The sequence below is a fragment of the Elephas maximus genome, chromosome 1, assembly GCF_024166365.1.
Source record: "Elephas maximus indicus isolate mEleMax1 chromosome 1, mEleMax1 primary haplotype, whole genome shotgun sequence".
Classification (NCBI taxonomy): domain Eukaryota; kingdom Metazoa; phylum Chordata; class Mammalia; order Proboscidea; family Elephantidae; genus Elephas; species Elephas maximus.
Window position 1 is genome coordinate 152,671,132 of NC_064819.1, and position 27,070 is coordinate 152,698,201.

Here is a 27,070-nt window from a genome sequence, read left to right on the forward strand (position 1 = left end):
CTTTTTTTTTTTAGAAATCTAACTTACCGAGTACCATCTGCTTTCCAGCTTACTTTATATGGCTTCTGTTCTAAAAGTTTAATATTTTGCTTGTCCATGGAAACAGGCTGTGCTCCAGGGAATCCAGACCTGAAATGAAGAACATTTTATTACTATTATCACTGGTATCCATACAAAGCAATACATTCCTTACATCAATCTCATATGAGTCACGTATTTATCACAATGTTCTCCCTATCACAAGATTAGTATATCAACTGGAATAACAGCAGCTTTCACAAGAATGCTAACAAAAGGTTATCATTTCCTTGACATTTTAGAATACAGGTTAACTAGGTTCTAAATTGTCCCTGTTATACTATAAATATTGAGTTAATACTTAAATATTAATATACATGATCTAAACAATAAACCAGGTATGTTTACAAGTCTTTTATGTCAGGGAGAAATTTAAATCTTGACTTAACTACCTTATATTATTCTAAATCCAACATGACACAGCCAACTTGGCATGGCAAATTTCTGTTCAAAAGATGCCCAGAGGTGACAAAACAGGAGAAATATAGGTCAAGTTTAAGGTACGCTGGCAAGGACTGAGCATAATAAAACCAATATTATTTCTTCATCGTTTTTTATCTTTTATTTAAAATTATTTCTAGATGATATGTCTGATCTGTATGGACCAGTCACAGAAGTCCTTTATATAAGGCATTGACATTATAAATTTTTAACAATACTCCTATTTCATCGTGTTTAAGCTATATTACAATTTTCTGCCATAGATAGCAACAACCAATAGACATGACCACAGACCAAGTCCTGTGAGCAGCAGACAAGCACAGTGAACTTTCTCCTGGAGTCCTATCCCATGAAATATTATCAAGTCATAGTGAGGAGCAGAACATATTTAAAGCTGATTATCCCAGACTTCTGATTAAAGAAAAACTGGAAAATGAGCCAAATTCAAGTTTCACCTCTTCTCCCTTAATAAATTGGTAAAACCAGCCCAAACACGAATCAGCAGCAGTAGAATCAAAGACACAAAACAAATACCAGATAGTGACAAGAGTAATTTTCTATTCTTTTAGAAAGACATGTGAGTCATCTACTTTTGACTCAACTGTCTGATTACTGCACTGTTTGTCTAGAGAAAAAGCTGATAAACTCTTGTTTGGTATCTTTTCAAGCGCTCTCTTTAAATATACAAACTTCAAGGAGCAAAGAAGGTATGCCATTGGTTGTATTAATTTTAAGTGTTATAGAGTAAGAACAAATCGTTGTTAAAGCATTAAAATGTTAATTACCCTTCCCAGGCACAGAACTGATGACACTTCTGCTGTACCTCTCCCAACTTTGGCTGAGTCGTTACTTGAGTTACACCTTTAACAGTTACACCTTCCAAGAAAATAGCACCCTTAAAATAAAAGGAAAAGAAAAATATTTTTATTACAGTTCAAATCCATTTGCCAAGAAAAGGCTGAGAGAGAGATTAGTTTATTTTCACAAATTTGAACAAGTCAATTTATGGAACAGAAATGGTTTACTCCAGGGGGTTCTCTAAACTCTCCTGGGATTGTATACTAGTTTTCCTTAATCCAGCATGTGATTTTTAATGTGCATATATAGCCCAGTGTCTATGTCATACTGTCTAAGAAGTCTACGGGCACTACTTAGTAATCTTAACAGTAATAATAATGTATCTATCCTTTCTTGAGAGCCAGGAAGAGTATCTCACATTTTACATACATTCTCTCTAATCGATAACTCTGCAAAGTAGCTTGTATTGCATTTATTTCACAGATGAGTACCTGAGGCATAAAGATCTTAGATAATTTATTCAAGTGGTAGAAATAAAATCTGAACCCAGGCCTACACTGTATTATACCATTCATCAATAATTCTCACCTGGGGAGGGGGAGAAAAGTTACATCATTGGTAGGGCACAGACTTTAAGAGGATAAACACCCAAAATCTGTAACTCCATAAACTAGAATAAGGGTAACAGCAGGGTAAGCCACAGTGATTGGATGTATCAACACGAAAACTAAATATTACTCATCATTGAATTTTTAATCTAAATTCTTTAGCTTAGAACTATATAAAGTGTCTTATTGTATCTCATAACAAACATTTTTTTGAAATGTGACAGAGAAGTGAAGCAGATGGAAAATTTATACATCAAATAGAGAAAAATCCTGAAAATTTTAAAGTCAAAAAAAAAAAGTCTAGATTTATGCTATAATTATTCTCAGACACATAAGAGAGCTGGCATCAGTCTCAAGCAAACTCTATAAAACAACTCTAGCTGTTAACGTAATTAGGGGATAAAAAATATGGTCTACAAGCTGCAATGATCAACCTTCTGGCAAAAACTTGGCAACTCAAGCCACTTAGGAAGGGAAAAAAAGAACACTTAATAGTTGGTCCACGTACATCTTTTTCAAAGCTAGAAGAGTCCTGAGTCCTTCCATCATACACTGGTCCTGCTTTTTGCCCCAATTCTCAATCCCTTTTTATAGTTATCTAATCTGTCTCCATGTCCCTGGATGGCGCAAACAATTTGCACTCAACTGCTAACCTAAAGGTTTGCAGTTCGAACTCACCCAGTTGTATTGCAGAAGAAAAGGCCTGGCAATCTGCTTCCAGTAAGAATACAGGCCAGGCCATAAACGCACTATGGACTAGATCTACTCTGTAACACATTGGGTTGCCATGAGTTGGAATCAACCTGACAGCAACTACAACAACAATCTGTCTCTTACTTTCCTTAAACAAGCATACTTCAGGACTTCATGCTCCAAAGGATCAAAGAGCAGCATCCCTCTCGTATTAAACCATCACCTCTCTACCAGAGGAGCCCCAGTGCTGCAGTGGGTAGGCACCTGGCTGCTAACCAAAAAGTCTGTGGTTCAAGCCCACCAGCCGCTCTACAGAAGAAAGATGTGACAGTCTGCTTCCTAAACATTACAGCCTTGGAAACTCTATGGGGCAGTTCTACTCTGTCCTATAGGGTCGCTATTTTTAAAGGAAAGTTCAACAAAGTGGATATCATATACACTAACGAAAAAGAGAAAGCATTCAGAGAGTTCACTACTCAGCACCTTTGTTCTGAAGGTGCTAGTATGGTAGCACAGGAGATTTTTCAAGTTTTGCATGAAGAAGGTATCTAGCTTCACTTATGAACATGTGTTTTCTAAGCAAAGTTAAGAAATTAATAATTTCTGAAGCTGGCAAAATAAAAGCAAAGGTCAAATTAGCGTAGATTAGTCCTAAAAGGACAAATATTATCTCCTTTTTTAACAAATAATAAAAAGGACCAATACATAGAAAATACGATCACAGTTTAACAAAGTGTTTTCCGACAATATTAATATAGAAATATTTTGTCTATAAATTGAATAAGCTAGATATTTTAATAGGTAAATATATTTTAACTTAAGAGAGCCAATAAATATTGAACATCAATACAGATCTAATAAATACTGAGTTTGTTTATAAAAGACATCTAATCATCTAGCAAATGTCTATCATCTATTTATTTCTTCCTTAATCTTTCCTATAATGGATAAATCTATTACTTTTTTTTAGCTTCCACTATTTTCTTCAGAGCATATATTATTAAATAAAAAGAAAAGTACAAATAAGTCTAATAAAAACAACTTTATGGTATCTTAATTGGCTATTTACTGTCATTACAATAGCTTCCTTTGACAAAATATCAGTTTTATATTATTCAAAATTATGCAACATTTCCAAGAAAGACCACCAATTCTAAATATAAACAGCAACGTCGTTAAGTCTAGAACTATTTTCAAACATACTATAATTAAATTTTAAAGCCAATGACATTTTCACTTTTGAGCAAATTACTATTCCAGTTTGCAGAACAAAGAAAAATCAAAAGTTAAAAGAAAACATATGCTTAAAATGGAAGAAGTGTATTTTATAAACAGAATCCGCCAGTCCTTAAAATGTAATTTTGTATGGCTTCTACTCTGTCCTATAGGGTCACTATGAGTTGGAATCAACTTGACAGCAATGGGTTTTTTGGTTTTACCACAAACTGGAGAAAAAGGAATGAGTGACTCATTAAAGGGAAATTTAGAAAATTATTACAAAAGATGGGGGAGGGGCAATTCATACGTGAGAGAGGGTTGTGTGTGTATGGAGAGAGTATATTCAAGTATGTATCTATAATAGACACATTCCAGAAATGAAGAAAATGTATCAATAGTTTTATTCAAAGCAATGATCCCAGACATCAATTCAAAAGTGCAAGCAACATAACTATACGTCATATTCTTCCAACTTAGTGATGGCATCTGCTCAAAACATGAATAAAGAAGGTGTCTTAGGAATGTCAGAGGCCAAGCATAAGATGTGTGCCTCTGTTATAAACCCAAACAGGACTATCAGAATTCACTATACGGACTCCATTGTTTCAAATAATGATTATATCAATATAAAAGTCAGGAAAGAGGACTTTATTTAACAAAAATAAACTCTCAAACCAAAATAACTTCATTTTGCCAAGAGATGTGAGCCACAAAAAATTAATCACTCTTGGATTGTCTTTCACTATCTTCATATCTAAGAGAGGGAGATAACGACAAAACTGAATATATGTATGTAAATGCACAGAAAAATTACCATCTAGACGGATAATCAAAAAGTAGACAGCAGCTAGAGATAGGCTGAAGAAATACCTTCCCTTTGTACTCTACACACTCCCCAATGTTTGCATTTTTATTTTTCAAAGAAAGCCAATCTTTACGGCATTTGTGGAAAGTTTAAAATTAAGTAACGATGGCAGTGGGTTAGTGGGTAAGTAAATGGGGCAAATAATTTTCCAAGAAGACAAAATGCAAGTGCTCGTGAGAAAGTTGAAGATTATTAAGTAACCTCTTTAGTTTTCAAACTTTAATGTAATTATATTACTTTTATAAGTAAAAAATATATTTACTAATTCATATTTACTAATTATGATTTGGAGCCCCTGTGTCACCGTGGTTAAGAGCTCAGCTGCTAACCAAAAGATGAGCAGTTCGAATCCACCAGCTGCTCCTTGGAAACCCTATGGGCCAATTTTACTCTGTCCCATAGAGTCATAATGAGTCAGAATCAACCCAATAGCAATGGTTTTAACTATGATTTGAATAAAGAAAACTACTACTACAGGCTTTCTAATTTTTTTTTATAACATTGGCTTTGGAATTAGAAGCATAAATATTCCCAAATTTTACCGTTTCAGAAATCAAACCTAATTACTTTAGCCAAAAAGGAGGAAGGGAGGATTTCTGCTTTCAGTAATGGCAGACTAGCTTATTTAGAGCAATACTGCAGCCAAGAGAAAAACCTAGACAAAATTTAAAAGCACCTATTTGAAGACATCAGAGAATGAGAAGGACAGTATGGACCTGAACAGCCATGAACTCAGAAGAGAAGGGAAGCACTGTTTCAAAAATGGTAGCCGAGAGGCTAAGACACAGAAAGAGCTTTAAACAATCTCACAGGCCTGGGAAAACAAACACTGCCGTTCCAGGTTACCAAGGAGGAAAGGTCCTGTTTAACACTCCGTACTTTCAGTTAGGATCCCCAAAGGGCTATACCCTAGGAGTAAGAGTGAGCCAAAAACAAACCAGCCCCCAAAAGCTAAAGCCCAAGATCTGCTCCTAATGCAGTCTAGGGAAAAAAAATACTCTCTGAAAGAAGATAACATTACATGTGTTTTCATATATAATGTCCAGTATTCGATCACAAATAACCAGGTGTGCAAAAAAACTACAACTGACTAGAAATCAAAAGGACATGAACAGAAGAAGAAAAAAAAAAAGACCCACAAGAGATAAACATGTAAGAGTTATCTGACACAACTTTAAAATAACTGGAATTGGTATGTTCAAAAACTTAAATGACAAGATGAAAAATTCCAGTAGAAAACTATTTTAAAAAATAAAATGGAACTTCTAAAAGTGAAAATAAATTAAAAACTCAATGGATGAATTTAACAAAAGCATAAACAAAGGCTAAAAAGAAAATTAGTAAACTGGAAGATAGGTCAGAAAAAATATCCAAACCAAAATATGAAGAAACAAGTATGGAAAATACAGAAAAAGACATTAGAGAGAATTTTTCTAAAAATTGTGCAAATGGAGTCACAAAAGGAGAGCAAAGAGAGAATGGGTCAGAAATAATACCTGAAGAAATAATGGCCAAGAATTGTCTAAAACTCACATGAGACTATGTTGGCATCTCCTGTCTGAAACGGAGATGAGAGGGTAAAGGGGGTCAGAAGCTGGCCGAATGGACACAAAAAGAGAGAGTGGAGGGACGGATTGTGCTGTCTCATTAGGGGGAGAACAACTAGCATATAGCAAGATGTTTATAAATTTTTGTATGAGACCCCAACTTGATCTGTAAACTTTCACTTAACACACAATAAAAACAGAGATTGACTTAAAACACACACACACACACAAAAAAGAATTGTCTAAAACAAGACATCTAGCCATAGATTCAAGAATCACTACAAACAGCAAGCAGAATAAAGACCAAAAAATACACAATGGCATCAAGATAAAATTGCTGAAAATCAAAAACAAAAAGAAATTACTTTCAGAAAAGCAAGAAAAAGACAGTTGACTTCTCAACAGAGTGGATTATGGAATATCTTCAAACTGCTGAAGGAAAATAACTGCCAACCTAGAATTCTATATTCAGAAGAAACATTCTTCAAAAATGATGGCAAAAATGAAAAACTTTTTTACACAAATGCCAAAAGAATATGTCACAGCAGACCCACACTAAAAAACATACTAAAAGGAGCTCTTCAGGTAGAAAGAAAAACTATTCCAAATGGAAGCACAAAAATCCATCAAAGAAGGGAGAGCACCAGAAAGGCTAAATACGTGAGTAATCTAATGAATATTATCTTTATAAAAAAATAATGTCTTGTTGCTGTTGCTGCTGTTCTGTGCCATCAAGTAGATTCTGACTCATAGCAACCCTATAAGACAGAATAGAACTGCCCCATAGGGTTTCCAAGGAGCAGCTGGTGGATTCGAACTGCTGACCTTTTGGTTAGCAGCCTGAGCTCTTAACCACCTCACCATCGGGGCTCCAATAACATCTCAGGAGGTTTACAACACTCATCAGAATTCAAATACACAATTCCAGAGAAGGCAGGAAGACATAAATGAAATTCAAGGGTTCTAAGAGTCCTGCATTGTCTAAAAAGTGGTAAAAGTACTAATATTCATCAGACTTTAACAAGTCAAAGATGCATACTGAAATCTTGGATAACCACTAAAATAATAGTAAGGAAACATATAACTAACAAGCAATGGGTTCAGGGGATGGAATAATAAAAACTAATGAATTAACCATAAGGAAGACAAAAAGGAACTGTAAGTATACGGTAATTTATGTAGTGACTATAATTTATACACTGAGTATAAATTATATTAGTACACTAAATGTACATGGACTAATCCTCCAATATGGCAAAAATTGATGACTGGATAAATAAAAACAACAGCATGATGCTCCTAAGAGACAAACCTTAAGAATAAAAAGGTTGAAAGCAAAAGAAAAGAAAAAGATATTTCATGCAAACACTATCCAAAAGCTTGTTCAACCATACTAATATCAGGTATTTCACAATGATGAACATTAAGACACTGTACAGATAAAACAATTTCTTACACACATTTACACGTACGAAATATCATCTCAAAGTACATAAAACAAAACGTGACAGAATGACAGAAGAAACAGGTAAATCCACAGTCATAATGGGGAATTTTTATACTCCTTGTCTTAGTCATCTCGTGCTGCTGTAACAGAAATACCACAGGTGGGTGGCTTTAACAAAGAGAAATTTGTTTTCCCACAGTCTAGGTGGCTAGAAGTCCTTATCCAGGGTGCCAGCTCCAGGGGAAGGCTTTTTCTCTCTGTCAGCTCTAGGGGAAGGTCCTTGTCATCAATCTTCCAGGAGCTTCTCAGTGCAGAGACTCCCGGTCCAAAAGAAGCATCATTTTCCTGGCTCTTATTTCTTGGTGGTATGAGGTCCCCGTCTCTCTGCTCGCTTCTCTCTTTTACATCTCAAAAGAGACTGACTTAAGGCACAACCTACTCTTGTACATTGAGTTCTGCCTCATTAACATAACAGCCACTGATTTCACCTCATTAGCATCATAGAGGTAGGATTTGCAACACATAGGAAAATCAAGTCAGATGACAGAATAATGAACAATCACACAACACTGGGGATCACGGACTAGCCAAGTTGACACAAACTTTGGGGGGCGACACAACTCAATCCATAACATTTGACCCTTTGGCCACAAAAAAATCCGTGTCCTTACCACAGGTAAAACACATTTACTGTGTCATATCATAGCAAAAGTTTTAAATCAACTCCATGTCCAAATCTCAACTCCTGCAAAATTCTTCTTCATCTGTGAAAGCTAGAATACAAATTATCTACTTCCAAAGTACAACGGTGGAACAGGCGAAGGTAGACATTTCCATTACAAATGGGAGAAACTGGAGGGAAAGAAGGGAAAACAGGCACCAAGCAAGTCAGCAGAACACATTACATTAGCTTTCAAGGCTTGAAAATAATCTTCCGTTCCCTAAGACCATTTAGGCAATGGCCTTGCCCTCCAGACTCTGGGTGTTAGCCTTCCCCCAGAGCTGAAAGAAAGAGAACGCCTTCCCCTGGAGCTGGCACTCTGAATTCGGACTTCTAGCCTCCTAGACCGTGACAGGATAAATTTCTCTCTGTTGAAGCCATCCACTTGTGGTATTTCTGTTATAGCAGCGTTAGATAACTAAGACACTCTCTTAGTATTTGACAAAATAAAACAGAAGAAAGTCGGTTTGGGATTTTATTTTAAATGTCATATTTATTTTCCCAAATGAAATATGTCCATCTGAGCTGGAGTTCATTCGCAACTATAGGGATTTAATGGTATTTCTAATATAAAATAGATGTTATCCTTAAGACCCTATAAACTCGCCCAAAAAAAAAAAACCCCACCAAAAAGCCTGCAAAATTTATCCTGTTTTGCAAAATAATAAAAAGTCTGTTTTAAACTCTTTTACATAACCAAATATCAAACCATAATTCAAAAACACATTAAGGTCATGATTAATGTTATTCTAATAGAGCTGAATTCCCTTACAAAAATGTCATAAGACAAGGTAATCAATCTGTATTTTGTGCTATGCTATTTATTAGACTTTCTTTAGAAAATGATTATTTTTCTTGGTATGTGATTCAGTAATCTGAGACATTTAAAGCCAGGAAATAATGAATTAAACTAAAAATACAAGTTTTTTTTTTTTCCCCATGTTTCAAAGTAATTTATACTTTTCAGTGGCCTTATCCACAGCTAACAACAAACAACATAGTCTTGAAGTTTAAAATGTATAAATACACTGTTAAACCAAAGTTTCTCAAACAGGGGTTTTAAATAAAGTAAGTCCAAAATAATCAAGCTATTGCCTTCCTGGCCTATGAACCATCATCTACTAATACATGAGCTATAGTGTTTACAGTTCATCCATACACCTTAATTTTAAGCTTCATTAACACTTAATTATTCCCACACTTCCCTAACTTTACCCTTTGGCCTATACCATATACTTGTGTTATGTACAAGTACGACCAGTACTTTTCCTCTTAATGCTTCCTCTATACCTCCAAGAAAAGGGGATAACTCCAATATTTTTTGTTAGGCCTTTTATTCCTAGATTAATGGGGCTTGGACAGAGAAGAAGTGAGAGTCTTCTCAATTCAGCTTTACGGAAAGTATGAAAACATAGTGTGGGGGAATCGTATGTGAAGTCATAGTACACTCTCACCAGCTTTTTGCTGGAATCTTATCATACTTTGTAAATAAACAGTAAATTCTCAATCTAATATCTAAGAGTTCCTCGGTTTACCTAAGAAACAAAAACAGGATGAATTCACATAACTGTAACTTTTCTTCTAGAAAAAAGACTCATTGCTATAGAGAGTCTTTAGAAATAGATAGAATAAAACCGTCTTACAAATCTAGCTAAAGAAACATAACCAACATTTCATTTTCACAAATCTCAATAAACTTGTAGAAGAAAAAGGTGAATAATATTACAATATTTTTTAACATTACCAGTTTTAACCGTTCTTTTCTCCTTTTGCCAAAGGAAGCACTTGACCCAGGTTCTGATTCCTTTTTTCCATCTTCATCCTCATCTTCATCCTCATCATCCTCAAAACACCAATCTGGCAATAGAGGCGGGGGTGGTGCTTCTTCTATATCACCATAGCGTCGAAAAAGTTCTTTCAAATAATCACCTTTATAGATTCCTGGTGGTCTGGCTTGGGCAAAAGTAGCAACCGCTGCTTCAATACTATGGGAAACAAACACCACGTAATTTCTTCACTACTCTCCAATTACACAGACTTTTCAAAGCTTACTTATTATATTCAAGTACCATATGAAGTTTAATAGAGGCTTATAAAACGGACAAACCACAGTCCTCATCTTTCAAGGTGCTCACTTTATTAAGGGACAAATTCATTATAAAGCAGTTTTAACATAAGGCAGATAAATAATTCCTAAACTCTAGCGGTAAATTCTTATGAGTGTACAAAGAGCCAAAGAGACCTGGGTACAGTCTGTGAAGAAGGAATAATTTGAATAATGCCTTGAAAGGCTGAGGTCTGATCTAAAGGAAAACAGCAATCAAGGCAATGTGAATAGCAGTGTGACCAAAGTAAATGCACACTGGTTTTAAATGACCCTTTAACAGATGCAGACAAAAAGAGAAAGAGGAGTTAAGCATTGGCTGAATCTGACAAAGGAGGTCACCTGAATGGCCAGACCTGCAAATACAAGCAGTAGAGAATAACGGATGATGTGTGAGTAGGAAATGTACAATCAGATACGTATTTCAGTTGATTATATTCAGAGAATGGCCTATTGTGTAAATGGCTTTGTAAACATACGCAATGACCTATCTCTCAATAATCAATGAGAAAATTCAGTTAACAAGTCAATATCCCATTCTCTTAGGAATTTCAGGTAACTAATAAAGTTCTAATCTCTCAGGGCTTAAAAAGGTACTTCACAAATACAGGCGTTCAATAAAAGCATGCTAGCTGATTTAAATGAGGTAACTTGTCCTTAAAATACTCCTATAGCATTATAATATTTTCCTGGTACTCAACTGCTATTTAAAAAAAAAAAAAAACTATTATTAAAATGGATAAGAACAACGATAGTGACTTCCAAAGTTGAATACAAACACAAAATATTGGACAAACCTGTCTCTGATAATTCTGTAAGAAGTGTAAAAAAAAATTTGAAACATAAATACATAGTATATGGGACTCATGAGCACCCAATTCAAATACTACTAAATACAAAACATTAGGTGACAATATTCTAAAGATTAACCTTATCTAAAAAAAAAAAAAAAAAAAAAAATTTTTTTTTTTTTTTTTAATATGAAAACCACTTCAAATTACCTTAAGCATGACTTCACCAAAAACTTGGCAATATAAATGCTAAAACCAAAAGATCAATACAAATTTTTTTTACCAATTACTAAATATTTCTTCTTCCATTATAATAAGAAACAAATACCTCCAATCCATTTTCTCCACCAAAAAGGCACATATGAGGAAACCAGTGCGATTGAAGCCATGGGTACAATGAACGCCTAGAAAATAAAGTAGCCTTTGTTTAAAATTAATAAACCACTTCAGATGCATAGTTCACTTTAAAATTCCAACCTGCAATCAAACATTTAAATAGCTTTATAAAATAACTACATTAAAAAAAAAAGTGGAACATCATCTTATAACTATTAATAACTTGCCAGTTTAAGTTGCTCAGAATCTAACTTATAACACTAGATACAAGTTTAAATGTGATATATTGGTTAAAAATGTCTCTATTGTCTAAAGACGTGTCTTAACTAAAACATTGTAAGTGTTTTAATAAGAAGTATTTTCATCAAAACACAACTCTAAAGGTCAGTGAAAAGGAGGAAGACCCTCAACGAGATGGACTGACACGGTGGCTGCAACAATGGGCTCAAACAAAGCAGCAATTATGAGGACGGTGCAGGATCAGGCAGTATTCGTTCTGTTATACGTGTGGTCGCTATGAGTTGGAACCAACTCGACAGCACCTAGCAACAACAACATCGATAATAAAATGATAACTGATATGTAGTATAAAAAGTCTTACTCAATGAATGACCCTCAATAAATAAGGATACAAAGGAACTGCAGACAGTAGGAATAATTTGTACAAAGGTAAAGGTATGAATCAAAACTACACAGCAAACTATAAATAAATCAGAATAGCTACAGCATGAGGTATAAGATGGTAATGCCTTATGCAGTTAGAGACTGAAATGATTAAGATTCGGAAGAAATTTGTGCATCATACTAAAGGGACTATAAAGACAATAGGGAACTATTAAAGAAGACAATAGGGAACTATTAAAGAAGTCGAAGTATAAAAATTTATGGTGCTGGAGAAGAATATTGAATATACCATGGACTGCCAGATGAACAAACAAATCTGTCTTGGAAGTAGTCAGAATGCTCAATAGAAGCAAGGATGGCAAGACTTCATCTCACATACTTTGGACATGCTATCAGGAGGGACCAGGCCCTGGAGAAGGACATCACACCTGATAAAGAGTCAGTGAAAAAGAGGAAGACACTCAGCAAGATGGACTGACACAGTGGCTGCAACAATGGGCTCAAGCATAACAACAACTGTGACGATGGCGCAGGACCAGGCAGCGTCTCATTGTACATGGGATCGCTATGGGTCAGAACCAACTTGACAGTATCTAACAACGCCAACAAAGTATAACAATAAAATTATCATGTTTCAATGGCAGCTCAAGAGAATAATGGAAGGGAACAAAATAAAGGCAAGAAAACCACTAATGATGCCATGCGAACAGCTTACGTGTGAGATGACAAGAGTATGAGTGATGCAATGAGATGGAGATTAAGAAGGGCAGACTGGAGTGAAATTTAAGAGGTAGAATCTGCAATCTGAGGGACAAATGGTTGTCAAGATTGAGAGAAAGGAGCCTTTGGCTTCCAACTTTGGTTGAATATTTGGGAATAATGATAAAGAGCTTCAAAGAGAAGTCCGGCTAGAGCAGTATGTTCAACTATAATCAACATAAGAGTTCAACTGTGGAAAAGGGCTATTGCGTTGGATAAGATCACCAAGAATGGTTTTGTAAAATAAGAGAGAAAAATTTAGACTGGAATCTGAAGAAAACAAACCTTTCAAGAATAAGTGGGAAAAGAGAACCCATAAAAAAAAAAGAAAAGACCGACGACTATTCCATGAGGTCTTCTTTTAGCTAAAAAACAGATTGGCTCATAAAATAAACAATATCACCCCTGAGTACCGTGTGCCTTTTAAAAAAGCATCTACATGAGACCAAATGTTCAGCACTTACTCTAAAGCAAAGACAAGAAGGCAAAGAGGCAGGGACTCTAGATTACTGGAAATGAAACAAGAGAATAAAGAGAAAGTTGACACACTGTGTAAAAATGTACCAATGTCACTGAACAAACTGTAGAAACTGTAAAATGGGAACCTAATTTGCCATGTAGAAACCCTGGTGGTGTAGTGGTTAAGTGCTACAGCTACTAACCAAAAGGTCAGCAGTTCAAATACACTAGGCGCTCCTTGGAAACTCTATGGGGCAGTTCTACTCTGTCTTAAAGGGTCACTATGAGTCGGAATCAACTCGACAGCAATGGGTTGAGTTTTTGGTTTTCATTTGCTGTGTAATTTTTCACTGAAAACACAATAAAATATTATTTTTTAAAAAAAAAGAACAGAAGCTATAAACCTGATATGTGCTAAAGATGGCAAATAGACCAATTTCCATGGCACAATGGGACATGCTAGCACCACCTTAGCCACTGAAGTTGCCCACCAGCCAACTCCAAGACTAAATGACAGGCTCATGCTTCCTCTACTCCTGCCATGTGCTTTTACGTCATTATACTTATAAACAGATGGGAGTAAAAAGTTATCATTTCCTTGGCATATGTTTTGTTACGTGTATTTTCACCCCAATAAAATTTTTAAAAATTAAAAAATTTTAAAAGACTGATAATGAACTGTCAAGAGATTAAGAAAAAAAAAGAACATGGAGTCACATGTATCAAGAAAAAAGAAGTTCCAAGGTATGAATGTTCAACTGTTTAAATGTCACATAATGATTAGAACTGAAAGTCACTATTTGATTAAGAGTACTGAAAGAAGACTCCACATTGCAATGAAGTGTATGGGAATAAACATACTCCAAATTAGATTTCAAAAAGTCAGACTGAGAAGGGACAGGGAATGTAAAACAGAAAGAAAAGCGTGAGGCTTTTTTTTCCCCAGGGTGACTGTTTAACAAGAGGCTTAGAAATGTTTATAGACCAAGAAAACAGACCTAGTTACAGAAGTCAACAAAAACAGAGAAAGAGTATAACTAAAACATAGTTTTTTAAGAGAAGAGATAAAGAATAGAGGAAGATGATCAGCCTTGAAGGGAAAGTCATCCCTTAAAAATAAATAGCTATGCAAAGAAGTTTCCGGGATAAAATGAATGCTTCAAAGGTCAGCGGAATTTTCAGCTATGACATCTCCGACCAGCGCCTGATCTCTAAAATCTACATGATTCTGTCAAAACTCAACCACAAAAAGACAAACAACCCAATCAAGAAGTGGGCAAAGGATATGAACACACATTTCTCTAAAGAAGATATTCAGGCAGCCAACAGATACATGAGAAAATGCTCTCGATCATTAGCCATTAGAGAAATGCAAATTAAAACTACGATGAGATTCCATCTCACACCAGCAAGGCTGGCATTAATCCAAAAAACACAAAATAATAAATGTTGGAGAGGCTGCGGAGAGATTGGAACTCTCATACACTGCTGGTGGGAATGTAAAATGGTACAACCACTTTGGAAATCTATCTGGCGTTATCTTAAACAGTTAGAAATAGAACTACCATACAACCCAGAAATCCCACTCCTCGGAATATACCCTAGAGATACAAGAGCCTTCATACAAACAGATATATGCACACCCATGTTTATTGCAGCTCTGTTTACAATAGCAAAAAGTTGGAAGCAACCAAGGTGTCCATCAACGGATGAATGGGTAAATAAATTGTGGTATATTCACACAATGGAATACTACGCATCGATAAAGAACAGTGACGAATCTCTGAAACATTTCATAACATGGAGGAACCTGGAAGGCATTATGCTGAGCGAAATGAGTCAGAGGCAAAAGGACAAATATTGTATAAGACCACTATTATAAGATCTTGAGAAATAGTAAACCTGAGAAGAACACATACTTTTGTGGTTACGAGGGGGGGAGGGAGGGAGGGTGGGAGAGGGTTTTTTTATTGATTAATCAGTAGATAAGAACTGCTTTAGGTGAAGGGAAAGACAACACTCAATACATGGAAGGTCAGCTCAATTGGACTGGACCAAAAGCAAAGAAGTTTCCGGGATAAAATGAATGCTTCAAAGCTCAGCGGAGCAAGCGCGGGGGTCTGGGGAACATGGTTTGCGGGGACTTCTAAGTCAATTGGCAAAATAATTCTATTATGAAATCATTCTGCATCCCACTTTGAAATGTGGCGTCTGGGGTCTTAAATGCTAACAAGCAGCCATCTAAGATGCAGCAATTGGTCTCAACCCACCTGGAGCAAAGGAAAATGAAGAACACCAAGCCCACATGACAACTAAGAGCCCAAGAGACAGAAAGGGCCACATGAACCAGAGACCTACATCATCCTGAGACCAGAAGAACTAGTTGGTGCCCGGCCACAATCGATGACTGCCCTGACAGGGAGCTCAGCAGAGGACCCCTGAGGGAGCAGGAGATCAGTGGGATGCAGACCCCAAATTCTCATAAGAAGACCAAACTTAATGGTCTGACTGAGACTAGAGGAATCCCGGCGGTCATGCTCTCCAGACCTTCTGTTGACACAAGACAGGAACCATCCCTGAAGACAACTCATCAGACATGAAAGGGACTGGTCAGCGGGTGGGAGAGAGACGCTGATGAAGAGTGAGCTAATTATATCAGGTGTACACTTGAGATTGTGTTGGCAACTCTTGTCTGGAGGGGGGATGGGAGGATAGAGAGAGAGGGAAGCCGGCAAAATTGTCAAGAAAGGAGAGACTGAAAGGGCTGACTCAAGACGGGGAGAGTAAATGGGAGTAGGGAGTGAGATGTATGTAAACTTATATGTGACAGACTGATTGGATTTGTAAACGTTCACTTGAAGCTTAATAAAAGTTATTATAAAAAAAAAAAAAAAAAAAAGGTCAGCGGAGCAAGGGCAGGGGTTTGGGGACTATGGCTTAAGGGGACTTCTAAGTCAATTGGCAAAATAATTCTATTATGAAAACATTCTGCATCCCACTTTGAAATGTGGCATCTGGGGTCTTAAATGCTAACAGGCGGCCATCTAAGATGCATCAATTGGTCTCAACCCACCTGGATCAAAAGAGAACGAAGAACACCAAGGTCACACGATAACTATGAGCCCAAGAGACAGAAAGGGCCACGTGAACCAGAGACTTACATCATCCTGAGACCAGAAGAACTAGATGGTGCCCAGCCACAACCAATGACTGCCCTGACAGGGAGCACAACAGAGAACCCCTGAGGGAGCAGGAGAATGGTGGGATGCAGACCCCAAATTCTCATAAAAAGACCACTCTTAATGGTCTGACTGAGACTAGAGGAATCCCGGCGGTCATGGTCCCCAAACCTTCTGTTGGCTCAGGACAGGAACCATTCCCGAAGACAACTCATCAGACATGGAAGGGACTGGACAATGGGTTGGAGAGAGATGCTGATGAAGAGTGAGCTACTTGTATCAGGTGGACACTTGAGACTGTGTTGGCATCTCCTGTCTGGAGGGGAGATAGGAGAATAGAGAGGGTTAAAAAAAAAAAAAAAAAAAACTGGTAAAATCGTCACGAAAGGAGAGACTGGATGGAGGGAGCAGGCTGACTCATTAGGGGGAGAGTAAGTGGGAGTATGGAGTAAGGTGTATATAAGCTTATGTGACAGACTGACTTGATTTGTAAACATTCACTTAAAGCATAATAGAAATTATTTTAAAAAAATAGCTATGATCATCAAATTCTATCAATTCCATCATTTCCACTACTTTGTAAGAAAAGGTGCTTCAGAAGTCACAAAAACATGCTAGCTATAAAAACAATTTTTATCTAATATATAGCTTAATCCAACATGTGAACTTTCTTTCCACCTTATCTTTCAGACCAATTCAAGCAACAAATATTTCATCTTTAGATATTTCTTAAATAAACCACTGTTTTTGCATCCAATTTTTACTCTAACAAGATTAGCTAAATATTTTTATGACTAGGAAATATAAGAAGAATAATAAATTGCCAAGTAAGTGATTAATGCACGTAAGGATATATAACTGAAAAAAGTACCATTTCTCTTTTAATATTCTTTGCTACGAAAATACATAGAATTTTAGTCTTATTGTTCTATACCTTTCAAAACATCAATAGATGACATAATTTTAAAAGTAAGCTAAACACTATTATTACAAAACCTGCATCAAAACAAGTATCTGCAGAAAAATCTGGAAGATTATGTTTCTCATGTAAAAAAATACCATTAACAAATATACTACAAGCTTAGTTTGATACGATTATTCTTCTATGTCAAAAAAAAAGTTTGTTTGTTTTTTTCATTATAAAAATGGGTCCAAAAAAAAAAAAAAAAAAAAGAATGGGTCCATCTAGGGGCAATTAAACCATAAATTATAACCAAAGATAGACCATTAGCTATTTCAAGTCAACTTCTTACTCAAATTTGTCTTCATTTTCTAGGTATGATCTAGGTACGCTAATTTAATGTAATAAATTTACATGACATTTCAAGAAATGTCAACATTAACCTATGAACTAAGGGAAAACTATAGTTGTTTTAAAATCAAGAGAAGAAACAAGCTCCCCCCACAAAAAGAGAAGAACTACAGCTAAATATATAAATATAAATCAGAAAGGGTAGCTTAGAGAGGCCTGGTAGTAACATATTTTTTTTAAAGTCTAATCTCAATATTTAGAAAAATAAAAATGCAAACAGACCACGAGCATCCCTTAAAAATGATTATGAATTCTGCCTTTGGTAAACACTTGGAATAGCCTTCATTACTCCAGAATTAAATAAATACTAACCTTTTTTCTCCTATATTCTTATAGCTTTTTTCAAATATTTAATCCATCTAAAATGCATTTTATTATATGGCTAATTGCCACAACACCATTTTCTGAACAATCAGACCTTTCCCATCCGATTTCAAAAACATCTCCTTTACCATCAGGAGACCACTACTGTAGTTTCCATTGCTTTATCATATGTTTTAATACCTGATAAGGAAAATCCCCTCATTGCTTTTGTTTTTCAGAGTTTTCTTGATCATAATCCTACCTGTTCAATTTGTCAAACAATTTTTTTCTGTGTTCAGTAAATATTCATTGACTTAAAGGAAGCAATGGATTTTACAAATGCAAATTAACTTCAAAGTAATTCTGTCAAAGTCTCTATCAGATTTTGCTTGGAATTACATTAAAAATTTGAAACTAATATGGAAACAAGTAATGTCTCTCCATTTCTTCAAATTTTTAATATTTAGATACACTTTCTTCATAAACAGCTCCTGTTTCTTACAACTTCATTCTCTGTTGTTTCGTACTTCTGTTATAGGAGTTTTGCACATGAACTCGCAACTTAGACTGCTTAAAATCTGATCCAAGCTCTAACCCTTCCAAGCTGTATGAATTACCTCATGCAAGTCACTCAGCCTTTCCAAGCTTCAGTTTCTTATCATAAAATGAGAGTGACAATCATATCTACCTAATAAGACTGTTGTTACAACTATAATATACATAAAGTGGTTTACACAGTGACTAGCACAGAAGAAATGTTAGATAAATGTTAGCTAATATTATTAACATTGAGATAAATAAGATCTTTCTCCTTTTTCTCTACTGACATCTTCTAACTAGTTATTGCTTGTTCACAAGTCATCAGGAGAGAAAATTACTCAGTAAACTGTGCTGAAACAAATGGCTGGCTATGTAGAAAATATTTAAATTAGACACTCAGCTCAAACCATGCTCCAATATATATACCAAAAAGAACGAAGAATCAAAGTTAAAATCAAACCCAAAATCGAACAAATAGAAAGAGAGCTGCAAAAGAAGCCCTTGGGCACCAGAAGAAAGGAAATAATAAAAATTAGAGCAGAAATAAATGAAATAGAGAATAGAAAAACAATTGAAAGAGTCAACAAAACCAAAAGCTGGTTCTGTGAAAAGATCAACAAAATCAAGAAACCACTGGCCAAACTGACAGAAGAAAAACACGAGAGGAAGCAAATAACCCAAATAAGAAACAAGATGGGTGATATCACAACAGACTCAACTGAAATGGAAGTTAAAGTCAAACTCAAGAATTCTAAAAGGCCATTCCTAGCAGCATTGTTTCTAATAGCAAAAAAAACAAGAACCTGCAAATATGCCAAATGTCATTTGAAGTAACTTTTTTGTAAAAATTTGCATATTTATTATATGTATTATTTACTGTCTGCGCCTTCCCCCCCACCACCACCCACTACAATGTAAGGTCCAGAGGGCAGGAAATTATTTTTCTGTTTTCTTCACTGACATATTTCAAAAGCCTAACACAGTGCCTAGCAGAGAGTAGCAATCAATATTTCCTAAATGAAGTATCCATCAACAAGAGAATGGATGGTAGAGTTTTCAACAGCACACCTGAAAATGCTGAGGCCCTCAGCCCTCAGGGAGCTGGACTGGGTCTGGAGTGGCAGCAGCCCCAGAGCAATCAAAGCCAGCCATAAGAACCCTGGCCAGGATTTCAAATCCCCTCCAATATACATACAGTTTCATTTTCTATATATGCGACAGTACAAAAAAGTTGGAGAAATACTGGTCTAGGGACAAAACTACAAAGAAATAAGGGAATGATAAACAACAAAACTCAAAACAGCTGTTACCCCTCCAAGGAAGAGAGAATGTGACCAGAGAAGGACACAAAGGATATTTCGAAGATATAATATTCTATTTCTTAAACCAGACAAATGTGGTGTTCACAGGTGGTCATTTCATTATTATTCTCTATAACTTACATAAGTAAGAAAATGGCTCTTTTGACAGTACCAAATATTTCTTAATAAAAACTTAAGAAAAAATAAAATACTATAAGAAAATATAAAGTAATATCAATTGAATCTCTGCTCTGTCATTTTAAGCCCTTTTTCTTGAATTGTCCTACAGATCTCAGCTTAAACATATTCATTTATCCTACACATATACGCATACACTTTTTATATATTTATTGTATACAATGTATATTATATGTCTAAGGTGTTTATCCCTGATTCCCCAAAACTGCCATAGGATGGGCTCCATACAACCCTTACCTACCTCTCCTGTATAACACTGGACTGTAACTGTCAGATTAGTTATCTATTTTACCATTAGACTTCTAATCCCCCTAAAAATGAGGCCATATCCACTGCATCAAGACCATGCTAGCACACACTAAATGTTCCATCAGTATTTCTGAACAAACAGGTAACTATGATTCCCTTCCCTTTCTTGTTCTAACTAAAGCCTGGCTCTCACCTCCTGGACACTGCCTCCTATGCAGTCTGATCTCACGTTTTAAAACTTCAGTGATGCAAAAATACATACACAGTAAAACAGCTAGAAAGAAATACTCTAAAACGTTTTAAAAGAAGATCTGTCTGAGAGGAAAGCTTAAAGGTGATTGTTATTTTCCTAGGATTTGACACTGTTTTTGATGTTACTAGCACTGTATTAAAAAATAAAAGCTATGTTATGAGAGAAAGGAAGCACGGTTTAAAGCCTGAGCTCTGGGGTCAAACATGTCTTGGTTTAAATCCTGGCTCCACAGCTTCCTAACCATATGACCTAAAACCAAACCAAACCCATTGCCCTTGAGTCAATTTTGAGTCATAGCTTTTTTTTTTTTTTCTACCCTATAGGACACTGTAGAACTGCCCGAAAGGGTTTCCAAGGAGCGGCTGGTGGATTTGAACGGTCAACCTTTTGGTTCTTAAACCAAGCTCTTAACCACTGCACCACCAGGGCTCCATATGATCTAAGACAACTTATTTAACCTCTGTAAGCCACAATTTTCCCATCTCCAAAAGAAGTCACAGTAATTCCAAAAAGAATTGGTTCTTGAGAAAGGCCACTGAAGTGAATCCACTGAAAATACAGACCAAAATATTTATTAAGGCAGAGACAGGGTATAAGAGCAATTAGGGCTTTACCTTGAAAAACACGAAAATTATGAAAATACATGTATTTTATACTTCACAAAAATTAATCTATTATTACAATAAACAATACATAGTGATTATTTAAAAAGTGGGAGGGGGAAAATTCTCCATATCAAAAGCATGTCAACTCATTTGCAAAAAAGTGAATGGAACCCCAACTACAAAATAAAATGTTCAAAATGTTGGTAAGATAGAGCCAAGCATACCTATAAGTTCAGGTGGGTTTCTCTCATTAAACCGCTCACACAGACGAATAAATGTCTCAGTGTTCTCAGCTGTAGGACACTCACCATGTCTGGTAATATGGAAAAAAATTTTTTGAAAAAAAAGAGATTACAAATTTCAATGAAAATTTTCAATATTAAAGAGTTTTAATACATGACTTACCCTTTACACTGAAGTTTTATATATTTGATTCCTTCTTTTTCTATGTCATTTCTGTCATAGAACCTTGATGTATTTGTCAGGTCCACCAATAAGCCCATTTTAACCTTAAAAAAAAGGAGGGGGGGTGCAGATTGACTAGTAACTAAATTTATTCCAAAATAAATTGGCTGTAAGGGAATGCTACAGTTCATCCATCTACACTGAGGAAGATTTTATGCTCACTCTCCTACTGAACTATTAACAGCAAAAGTACCACTTATCCAACGCACTAGAACTTGACAGGCACTCAAAAATAAGTTAACGCCAAACTAATGAAGGGACAGGCTCAAAAGCAAAATAAGCTATACTCTCAACATCACAAAAATCTACCTAGCACTGAGTGCACCTGGAGTTAAGAGAGAACACTGCTGTAGTTTTCTACATTTGCCTCTCCAGCTATGATTTTTTAGGTAAGAGGTTAGACCAGGAATGGCATCTATCTGGCACACTCACGAACCCAGGCTCTAGGAAGCCACCACCAATCACTCTGTGAAAACCTATTTGTCCTTCTCAGACTACATCATGCTACATCCCTGGCTTAAAAGATGAGACCAGCCATTTATGTCATAAGTAGATAAATATTTCCCTCTTTCCATTTGATTAATAACACTTCTTTGTATTTTCTGAAAATATGCTGAAGCTTAAAGTTATATTCCTTGAGAAGAGAGGTTAAAAATGAAGAGAGACTCTTAGTATGAAGAACACAGTGTGAGACAGCAATTTCCCTCTTCTCTTCCTGGATATCATACAAAAACAGGATAAATGGGGGAAGAAACAAAACTCAAATCCCATTTCTCAATGAAACCAGAGGCATATAAAATTCATACATTCAAAAAAAAAAAAAAATGACTAGGGACTGCCAAAAGGAATTAATATCACTGCAGAAGCTGTGTGGGAAGGAAGATAACAGAAACAGGTCCAGGTATAGCAGATTTTCTGCTCTGACATACATGGGGTCCCCGAAGTCCGAACTGATTTGGTGGCAACTGGTTCCTGGTTAGCAAATTATACAAAGGTAAAGGTGTAAACCATGGGGATGTAGTGGTTAAAGTGCTACAGCTGCTAATCAGGAGTTTGAATCTGCCTAGGTGCTCCTTGGAAACTCTATATATAGGGCAGTTCTACTCTGTCCTATAGGGTCACTATGAGTCAGAATCGACTCGACGGCAATAGGTTTGGTTTTTTTTTTTTGGTTAAAGGTATAAAAGCTGACGTCAATTTATTAATCAGGCAGTCACTGACCTCCTGCAAACTATTCACACATTATCCTAGATGCCAACATTTGCTGCTTAGGTGGCTCTATCTGGCTGCACCGTCTTAGGCAAATGGCATAGCCTTGTATAACAGGGGCTTGGGGGAAGAGGCGTGGGAGGTTACTGCTTTAAGGGGTACTGAGTTTCTGTCTCGGGTAATGAAAAGCTTTTGGAACCAGATACTAGTGATGGCTGTACAACACAGTGAATGTAAGTACTGATGCTGAATCATATACTTAAAATGGTTAAAATGGTAAGTTTTTTGTTATATGTATTTTACCACAACGAAAAAAATTTTTTTAAAGTGAGGAGACTTCTCACTATTTCAACTTTTGGATTTTTAATCAAGTGCATATACTGTGTATTTTGTGCGTGTGTGTGTGTGTGTGTGTGTGTGTATTTTTTTTTTCAAACTACAAATCCATATTGATACCTCCAACTTGAATAGTACCACAAGGTTTCTTCTAGTCCTCTCCCTTTTATTTTTAACTTCTTTCTCCAACAGGGAGAAACTTGTCTCAGGTGTATTTTTAACATTTTTTATCAGTATCAATATAAGTCTATGAAAAAAAATTATGTATGAATTCTCTGTGTACTATAGGTGGTTTCTTTTAGCCATATATACTCAGATTTTGCATAGTCATAATCATAAAGTTGTACTGTTTCATTTCACATTATTTTACATATAAAAAAAAAAAAAACCTGTTGCTGTCAAGTCAATTCCAATTCATAACAACCCTACAGGACAGAGTAGAACTGCCCCATAGTACACATACTTCCCAATATATTCAAAAATTTTCATGTTTAGCAACCTTCTAAAGGTATAAATACCTTACACATTTGTAAGCTATCATTCACCAACTCATCAGAACCTCTTGAGAAATCAGTTAGACTTTTACTTTGGGAAAACAGGACATCTTTCATTTGTTCTTTTCTTTTCAATAATTTATTTTATTTTTGTTGTTGTTGAGAATATACACAAAACATACACCAATTCAACAATTTTACATATACAATTCAGTGACACTGATTACATTCTTCGAGGTGTGCAACCACTGTCACCCTTCTTTTCAGAGTTATTCCTCCATTAACATAAACTCACTGTCCCCTACATTTTCTATCTAAACTTTCAAGTTGCTGTTGTCCATTTGATCCCATATACACAGACCTTAAAAGAGCACAATGCTCAAGGCAGACATTCCTTACTAGTTTAGCTAAACTATTGTTTGGTTTTAATATTGTCTATCTTTTTAATCAAAAGATAAAAGTCATTAAGGTAGAATCACTTCTCAGGCAGAGTTAAATTCTAATGCAAGTATATACAGTAAAAAAGTGTGTATACTACTGGACTAAACCATAAGCAAAGAAGTTTCCTGAATAAACTGAATGCTTTGAAGGCCAGTGTACCAGGGACAGGGGTTTGGGAACCACGGTTTCAGGCGACATCTAGGTCAACTGGCATAACAAAATCAATTAAGAAAAGATTCTGCTTCCCACCTTGGAGAATGGTGCCTGGGGTCTTAAACGCTAGCAAGCAGCCATCTAAGATGGATTAATTGGTCTCAACCCACCTAGAGCAAAGGAGAATGAAGAATACCAAAGACATAAAGTAATTATGAGCCCAAGAGACAGAAAGAGCCACATAAACCAGAGACTACATCAGCCTGAGACCAGAAGAACTACATGTTGTTATGGCTACAACCAATGACGGCCCTCACAGGGAACACAACAGAGAACCCCTGAGGGAGCGGGAGAGCAGTGGGATGCAGACCTCAAATTCTTGTAAAAAAGACCAGACTTAATGGTCTGACTGAGACTAGAAAGACACCTTCTGTTAGCCCAAGACAGGAATCATTCCCAAAGCCAACTCTTAAGACACAGATTGGACTGGACTATGAAATAGAAAATGGTACGTGAGGAGTGAGCTTCTTGGATCAAGTAGTCACAAGAGACTATGTGGACAGCTCCTGTCTGGAGGGGAGATGAGAGGGAAGAGGGGGTCAGAAGCTGCCTGAATGAACACGAAAATGGACAGTGGAGGTAACAAGTATGCTGTCTCATTAGTGGGAAGGCAATTAGGAGTATACAGCAAGGTGTTTGTGGAAACCCTGGTGGCGTAGTGGTTAAGCTCTATGGCTCCTAACCGAAGGGTCGGCAGTTCAAATCTGCCAGGCGCTCCTTGGAAACTCTACGGGGCAGTTCTACCCTGTCCTATAGGGTCGCTATGAGTCGGAATCGACTCAACAGCACTCGGTTTGGGTTTTTTGGTTTAGCAAGGTCTTCATAAATTTTTGTACGAGAGACTGACTTGTCAATTTTCACTGAAAGAATAACCTTTTTTTTTTTTTAAAGTGTGTATAGTTGAAATTCTCTTGTAAATCCCTTGAATAACTAGTAAGGAACAGCACACATGGTTATATTTGCACATCTCATTGGAGACTTAATACCATCTCTCAATAAGTCCATCACAGCCAGTTTTTCTTTCTGGGTTGGAACAAAAATTATTATTTCTTCAGCTGATCACTAACTAAGGCAGTTCAGGGGCCACGTGATATGAAAAATCTTAAAGACCAGAATTATATTCAATCTGGCAACAAAAATACATTCCTAGACTACACCATACTTAGTCAATTAAGAAGTACAAAAAGTCAAACCTGGGAAAGCCTGCTGGAGGCTAAGCGATCACACGGAACAAAGACAAACCATCCCAGCTAATGTCCCTTTGATCAGGCCTGACCAACCAGCGAGCTAGCCAAAGATGCAGAGTAATTGCAGCTAAGGCCAGCTGAAGGACCTTCTAGCTGATTCCAGACCAAAATACAGATCCACAAAATTACGAGCTAAATATATGGCTGTTGTTTCAAGCCACTATGTTTATGATGGCTTTTTAAGCAATAAAAGCTAACTGAATAAAGATTTTTTAAGGGAAAAAAAAAAAAAAGAAGAAGCTGAGTCTAAGCAAGGAACAGTTAATGTACATATCTTCCTCCTCATCCTGAAGCATGTACTCTCTGGGAAGAAAGGCAAGGAAAATGATTTATACTTTCTATACTTGTTATTTTTCTCTTTGTTGTTTTTGTTTTACTGAATAAATATATTGGGCTGAATAATTATTACGGTCAACATAACGATTAGACTCTACTGTTACAAAAAAATGGCAAAAACACTTCAATTTCACACATTACAAAATAGACAAAAATGTAAATTTCTGAAATGTAACTGGTGTCATACTGTGCTCTACTGATTTCTTCAAAGAATATGTATTGAGAAACATAAAGATTTAGACACCACAATACAGCTTCTCAGTGAGCTAGAGTTAGAAGCCATGTTTTTCATCTCCAGGTCCAAAGAAGGGAATGAAAAGTGATCATAAGCAGGAAAAAGTGAATTTTCTTAACATATAAGAATATTTTAGCCAAGGAAACAACAACTATATTGTGCAAAGTGCCCTGTCCCCACACAGATATGAATTTATGGGTTTATTTTTCATAACAGATAATCCCAATCCATGAAATAAGAGTAATAATAGCATCTCCTCAAAAGGCTATTGTGAGGTAAAAATGAAACCCTTAATCTGTGCTGAGCACTGTTCTACGTGCTTCCCATGCACAAATTTTTTATAGATGAGGAAGGGGAAACAAAAAGATTATGTAACTTGCCCACAAAACTTTAAGTGGAAAATTGGGATTCAAGTCCAGGCTATCTGGCTTCTAAGTCCAAGCTTTTAGCATACTGCCAATAACATATTTGATTACTGATAGTGACAATTAGAAGGTCGATTTAAAAAAAAAACCACTGCTGTCAAGTCGTTTCCAATTCATAGTGGCCCTATAGGAAGGAGTAAAACTGCCCCACAGGGTGTCCAAGGAGCGGCTGGTGGATTAGAACTGCTGACCTTTTGGTTAGCAGCCAAATGCTTAACCACTATGCCACCAGGGCTCCAA

General features: G+C 36.2%; 1 protein-coding gene across 7 annotated transcripts in view; it reads right to left on the minus strand.

Moving 5' to 3' along the window:
- Nucleotides 1–27,070, minus strand: part of RNGTT (RNA guanylyltransferase and 5'-phosphatase) — a 356,175-nt gene that overhangs the window by 311,274 nt on the left and 17,831 nt on the right. For all 7 annotated transcript variants that reach the window (XR_007518793.1, XM_049897145.1, XM_049897156.1 and 4 more), the window contains exons 3-8: nt 21,835–21,938; nt 21,654–21,742; nt 11,640–11,715; nt 10,161–10,401; nt 1,305–1,414; nt 28–129 (exon numbers count right to left, since the gene is read on the minus strand). Coding sequence is in view for 6 of the 7 variants with exons in the window: in XM_049897145.1 (XP_049753102.1) it covers nt 28–129; nt 1,305–1,414; nt 10,161–10,401; nt 11,640–11,715; nt 21,654–21,742; nt 21,835–21,938 (722 nt within the window). In the remaining variant the exon portion in view is untranslated. The remainder of the gene's footprint in view (nt 1–27; nt 130–1,304; nt 1,415–10,160; nt 10,402–11,639; nt 11,716–21,653; nt 21,743–21,834; nt 21,939–27,070) is intronic.